This window comes from Balaenoptera physalus (assembly GCF_965194825.1).
Source record: "Balaenoptera physalus genome assembly, chromosome: 10".
Taxonomy (NCBI): Eukaryota; Metazoa; Chordata; class Mammalia; order Artiodactyla; family Balaenopteridae; genus Balaenoptera; species Balaenoptera physalus.
In genome coordinates, this window is record NC_138889.1 from 57627907 (window position 1) to 57634533 (window position 6627).

General features: G+C 42.3%; 1 protein-coding gene across 1 annotated transcript in view; it reads left to right on the plus strand.

Moving 5' to 3' along the window:
* The window catches only part of INTS4 (integrator complex subunit 4), a 135847-nt gene extending 131625 nt beyond the window's left edge, over positions 1-4222 (plus strand). The window contains exon 24 of the mRNA XM_082476777.1: positions 587-4222. Coding sequence (XP_082332903.1) covers positions 587-765 — 179 coding nt within the window. The 3' untranslated portion in view covers positions 766-4222. The remainder of the gene's footprint in view (positions 1-586) is intronic.
* Positions 4223-6627: the final 2405 nt, after the last annotated feature.

The window sequence follows — 6627 nt, forward strand, 5'->3', positions numbered from 1 at the left end:
TCAGTATTGTAATGTCATGTCATGAAAGAATGGAAGGTTCAGTGACGTGATTTTAGGTCCCTGAAATATATTCCTGTTTAGTAGTGAGAGTTTTCTGTCCAAACTATTTCCTAATGAAAGGCTTCCTCTCTGCTAATGCGGTAGAGTCCACTGTGCATGTAGCCCTCAGGCCCGAGATCAGCTGTGCAGAAAGAGCATGATTATCTGGGTACAAGAATTGGCCACATGCCTGTACTTTGTGACCCTCTGTCTTGAGGCTGGAAGGCCTCTGTGGAAGAGGCCTTTTTAGCTTGCTCTCTGAACATCTCAGCAGCATGGCTCTGAGCTGCAGGGAGCCCAAGAGACTGGAGGAGGAGGTGGCAGTAGCAGAGAAGCAGCAGTAAATCTGCAGGCTTAGGAACAGCCTCACAATATTCAGGCTGGAGAAGTGTTTTTGTATGCTGATGGGGGAAGGGAGGGATGCAGACAGATGAAGAAATGTTCTTGAAACCCTACTGCTTCTATCTTTGATGTTGCTTTTACTTGACATTTCATCCCAATTCCTAGGTGTTGCCCCATCAAAGAGGATTTTTGTCTTTTTTTCTAGAACCTTGCCAGGTGGAAGTGAGACTGCTGCTGGCCTACAACTCCAGTTCACGCATTCCAAAATCCCCCTGGATTGAGGGTGGTGAGATGTCATCCCAGGTGGAAACCAGCATCGAGGGCACCATCCCCTTCAGCAAGTCTGTAAAAGTTTACATAATGCCCAAACCCGCAAGGCGCTGAGTCACAAGTAGTCTTTACAGCCGTGGCCTAAAAGGCCCTTCTTCGGATCAGAGTGAGCCAGAAGCCTGGAGCATTTCACCTGGACATGGTATATAGGCATAAGGAAGAACATGTGACCCTTATAGTCTCATCTGGTATCGAACATTGGATAAATTATTTTGCATTAAGAAAACAAAAACCTTCAAGTCTATCCCATCCCCCACCCCCTACCTCCCTAGCCTTGCCCCCAGTAAAGTTGAGACACCAAGCTGTTCTAGAAATCTGTGTAGCTATAGGTTCAACATTTATACGGCAGGCCTACATTCTTCAGGTGTGAAACAAAAAGATCCAATTTTCTAGCCCCTTCCAAAGAACCAGTTATTGGAGCCATAATCTTATTTCTTAAAGCAATAGTCTGTTTGCCAGGGCCAACTCCAAAGCAGCTTTCACAGCTGTACTTTTTCACCACCGACAGTTCCTGAAGGGCCCTAGACTTTCGTTATCTTGCTGAGAGTCTCCTTCCTTAACTCAGGCAATAGCTGGCCAAGGACTGAATGAACAGCTGAAGAATGAATCACTTTCATCCCTCAGGGAAATTCTTGATCTTGCCTGCCATTATCCTTAGAACAAAAATCTGAGAGAAGGGCCATATTTTACAAAAGAAACCAGGATTATGGGAAAGAGGGACCCAGTGTAAGAAACAAAGTCATTTCCCACTACTTCTCTGATGACTCCAGCGCTGGAGCTGCATGTGAGCTGAAGGTGCAGCGGGGGTCTAAGAACAGTAAAGGCTCCAGAGATGCGAACCACGTGAGGGCCTGTGCTATGTTCTTTACCTGTCATTTTATCCTTGCAACAGCCAAGTGAGACCAGGAGGTTAAGTCACTGGTAGGAAAACTGTAATAACGCCTTTACTCATTCAAATCCAAGATGATTCCAAAGGCCTGAGCTATACCATATGGAAAAGAACCTTCAGATTTTTCTCTCTGTGCCTCAGTTTTTCCATCTGTAAGACAGAGGTAATTATACCTTAAGGGTTGCTGAATGGGTTTAATTAAATAATGCTTGGCAAATCTGAATCTTTGGCCAGTCTTGATCATATTTGGTACTTGGAAAGCTTAATAAAAATAACAAGAGCATACAATTACTCAGAGGCAGAGCTGGAATTTGAATTCAAGCATGTTTGACTTTTGGTTTAATATACCTAATGTGTGCCCAGCAGTGTTGTAAGCCCTTTACATGCATTAACTCATTTAATCCTCAAAACTACCCTATGAAGTAGGTACTGTAACATTTATTCTATAAACAAGGCAGTTGAAGTTCAGAGAATTTAAAGAAACCAGGATTATGAGAAAGAGGGATCCACTATAAGAAATAAAATTGTGAACTACATCTCTGATGACTGCAGTGTTGGAGCTGCCTAGTTGGCCTAGGACACACACCTAGTAAATGACAGAGCTGGGATTTGAACCCAGGCAGTCTGGCTCTGGGAAGTTGTAACTGCTATAGAGGGACTAAGGGAAGAAGATCGCCTCCATGGGATTTACTTTTCTAGTGTGCTCGCCTGTTTAGTGTGCTCAGTGGTGTGCCGTCAGTGGGCTCTCATGTGTCAACAGATGCCCTAAAGAAAATAGCCTGCCTTGGAGATGAAATGAAGCTTAAAGCTAGGCTGAATCATACCATGGCCCTGACACAAAGCACCTAATGATGATTACTGAGTTGAAGCGCAGATGAAAACATCAAGACCCATCGCTGCTAACTGAGCCTTTGATGCCATAGCTATAGAAAGCCTTCCAAGGGAAGAATATGCTGAATCCTTTTCAGATACACTACTCCTTTTATAAAAATCCTTCTGGGTCATTCCCCATTTTACAGGTGGGGAAACGGAGACTTAGAGGTAATGTCTTTCTCCTAAGGGGCAAGGGTGGGATTTGATCCTAGGTCTTAAAACCCAAAATAGTACTTTTCCCACCAAAGGTGGAGAAACACGAAGGGGCAAAATTTACCTTAGTATCAGGATGAGTTTTTAAGAATTGAATGGGCTGCATTTGGAGCAGCCTTATTCTTACACTAATGAGCGTAAGAATTGAATGGGCTGCATTAGGAGATAAGGAGTTTTCCATGCTGGATGTGTTCTAGCAGAGGTTGAACAAGCTCCTGACAAGTTTGTTGTAAAGGAATTCAAGTATCATATGAGCGGTTGGGCTTAACCTTTTAAATTCCTTTTACTCTGAATTCTCTGTGAATTATGAGAATCTTGATTTTTCTGACAGAAACCTGGAAGGGAGCATAAAGATGGCTCCGGTGTGGCACCCTCATTTATAAGTGAATGTGCAAGCCCAGAAAGACTGAGTTAGTAGAAGCAAGTCTGGAACCCAGGCCTCTCAGTCTAATACGGTTTTCATGACAGGGATCTGTTGTTCTGCCTTTTCAGTGGCCAACTATGTACCTTGTCAAAGCCAGAAACTGTGTCACATTGGACTCTATCCTTACGCCTCATATAAAACCAGCCATCAAGTCCTTTAGATTCTGCTTCCTTAAATGTTTCAATCCTCTTCTTGACTTGGTGGTTCTGTCTTGATGCAGCCTCATCATCACTCCTAAGGTATGGGATTAGCTTCTTAATGAGCTGCTTGCTTCAAATCTTGCCCCCTTCAGTCTACTCTTCACACAGCTGCCAGAGTAATCTTTCTAAAACCCGGATCTGATCACACCATTCCCCTGCTTTAAACCCCTTTAAGTGGGTCACTTCTGGCCCCAGGATAAAGTCTAAACTCCTCTCCTTGAAGGCTCTTTATGCCCCTTGTGTCCTCTCCAGCCTCATACTCCGTGTCCCAAACATTCTCTACTTCTCCAGCTGTAGAGGATTATCTGTAGTTATTCCCAATACTTAACCATGCTCTCTCTTGCTTCACACCTTTGCACTTGCTGAGCCCTGGAATGTGCTCTTCAGATTGTCTCCTATGGTTCTTTTCTTTTCATTATTCAGGACTGAGCCTCATTCTGGAACCTATCTGTGTCTCCTGTGGGCTTGGTGCATTGCACAGCCTCCTATACATTCTTCAAGCATGGTATTTATTGCAGGTTCACAAATGCCAACCTCTGAAGCAGGTAGGCAGGGGAAAAAAAAGGGGTCAAGTGGCTTTGTCAATCTAATAAATGCATCCTAGGTAATTTTCATGAATGTATTTTTCAAAATTATGAAAAATAATAATCCTTGTACAAATTAAAAAAAGGGGGGGTTGTCAAGTGACCTGGAAGAAGATAACAGAGACTTGAGGAATCAGCACATTCTCTGTCAGAAGAAGGCAGTTGCTATTCAGCTCCACTCAGTTCATAGGTATGGACCTGGTGATGTCAGATTTTCTGATTCTTCCAGAAAAGCCAGAAACCTGCATTTTCATGTGAAAAATAACCACGTTAAAAATTTTGGTAACTAAATAAAGTAAATGTTAAAATTACTCTGAGACAAACAAAACCTGTCTCCAGGTAGATTTGTGCCAGTTTGAAACTTCTGCATCGTCACTGCATATTTACATGTCTGTTTCTTCCAACCAGTCTGTGAATAGCTAGACTGTAAGAATGTCTGTGTTGTATCCCCAGCATAGCTCCTGGCACATACCAGGCAAGGAAAGAAGGAATGAGTCTGTGAATCCAGAGCAAGTTTAGCAGTACCATGACATGCCTGCAAAACCCAGCCCTGAGAGTCGGGTTTCTGAAAGGACTTTATATTTGGCTTTGACATGATTGACCTCAGCAAACAGAATTATGGAGAAGGTACACACCTAGCACTTGACAGACTGCTCGTCTTAGGAACCGCTCAAGCTAGAAGAAATTAAATGTGGGCAGAGTGAGGGCTGTGCAAGCAACTTACAAATTGAATCAAAGGGTTTAATGATTAAGACATGGGACTAAGTATAGTGTCATGGAAAAAGAGCTTCTCTCCAGGCTCTGCAGATTGCCAGCATTGACCATGCAGAACAGATTCAGAAGTAGGGGCTATCAGCAGGTTCTGTACAAAGTTTAATAACCTCACTGTCAGGTACTTCTGTCTCAAAGAAGTTTGTACTAAGTTCTGTTTAATGTAGAGACAACTCACTTAGGAACATTGATTACACCCACACCTAATTCAACACCCACTGGAGCTGTCTCATCTTACATTTGACAAAAAAAATTTTTTATTGCATCAACCAGAGAAACAGTCTAAATTTTATCAAACATCCTTCCTAGCTATATATGTGTCTGGCTTTATGAGCTGAGGGAACTGAGATCTAGAAACATCCTGTCATCTGACAAATGGCTGGTTGTAGAAAGGGCACTGAGCAAGACCTTCTCAGACCTCTAGGCTGAGTCTCAGGTCTGTGAGGATCTCTCTCCCACGGGCCTCCTAAGGTGGTAGAAAGAGATCAAGACACAGCATTGGGTTCTAATCCTCCCTTTGCCACTTTCTTGCTGGGTAAGCTTAGAAATTAGATCACTTTCCATTCCAATGGGCTTAGCTCATCTTTTCTGGCCAGGCCACATCTTAAGTTGCTGTTCAGTCTATGGATTGGCTGTCCTGAGGTCAGATGCCCAGTGGGGCCAGTCAGGCAACAGGATCATGTGGAGCAAAGATCAGCTTTCTGGGCTGTGGCTTCAACAAGGGCCGGGGTGGAGCAATTTTATTTAGTTATGACCATGATAGATACCATACCTAATAAATAGTTCCCAAATGTTTGGTGAATAAATGAAACTCTTCTTGTTCTTTAAGACTTGTGTTACATCCTTAGTGATGTCTTCCCTAATTTTCCTCCCATTCTGGTAGGATAAGTTAGTCCACCCTTTGTGCCACCACTGGACCTTGTAACTAGTATAATGTTAACACACTGTATCATTACTGTCTTGTTTATTTGTTTCTCTCTCACATAACTCCTGAGGGCAAGAACTATATCTATCATTCCTGTACCCCTAGGATCCAGCAATAATTGGTCATAAGAATATTAGTAAGAGACTCTCGTAAATGAATATAAAAGAGAATTACTGAATAAATGAGAATAGAGTAGATAATTCCTTTGGGCTCCAACATTCTATGAATCTATGAAGTTATAAGCTGATATATTAAGAACCATAAAATGAAACCAGTTAGCTTTACACAGCAGCCCCATTAGGAGAAAGATACTGACAATGGTTTCAATTTATTGAGTCCTTACTACATGCCAGGCAATGTGCCAAGACTTTCTATGAATTACCCAACTTAACACCTATGATAACTCCAGGTACTAATATGATCCCTATCTGACAAATGAGAACAGTGAAACTCTGAGAGATTAAATAAATGCCCAACCAGTGAGTGGCCGTGAAAGCCACAGTTCAAAGTCAAGGCTATCTGACACCAAAGCTGATACTCATAACTCTTTAAAGAGGGGGAAATTGAAAAATAAGGTAATGCTGATTACTATTATAATTCTGTCAGTCTATTCTAAGGCTTCACAAAGGCCACCTGGTATTTAATAGAGCAAAGGCTATCCATGCCAGTAGGGACCATTAAAAGGCATTTAGTCCAGCCCCATCATTTTATAGTGAGGGTATCTGAGGCAGAGAGAACTGTCTGGCAAGGCTCAGGTTTAGTTAGTAGAACAGCCTGCCTAGAACCCTAGTATCAAGGCATAGCTCCTTTTACTGTTATTGAAGTGTTGCCTCAGTTCATTCAGGGCTCTACTCATATGTCATTGCACAAAGACACTTTCCCTGACCACACATCTGAAATAGCCCCATCACTCTTTTTCTTATCTTGCTTTATTTTTCTTCATAACATTCTACTTATATTATGTATTTGTTTACTTATTTATTTTGCCCACTAGAATATAAGCTGCATGAGCACAAGACTTTTATTGCTGTTTCTCT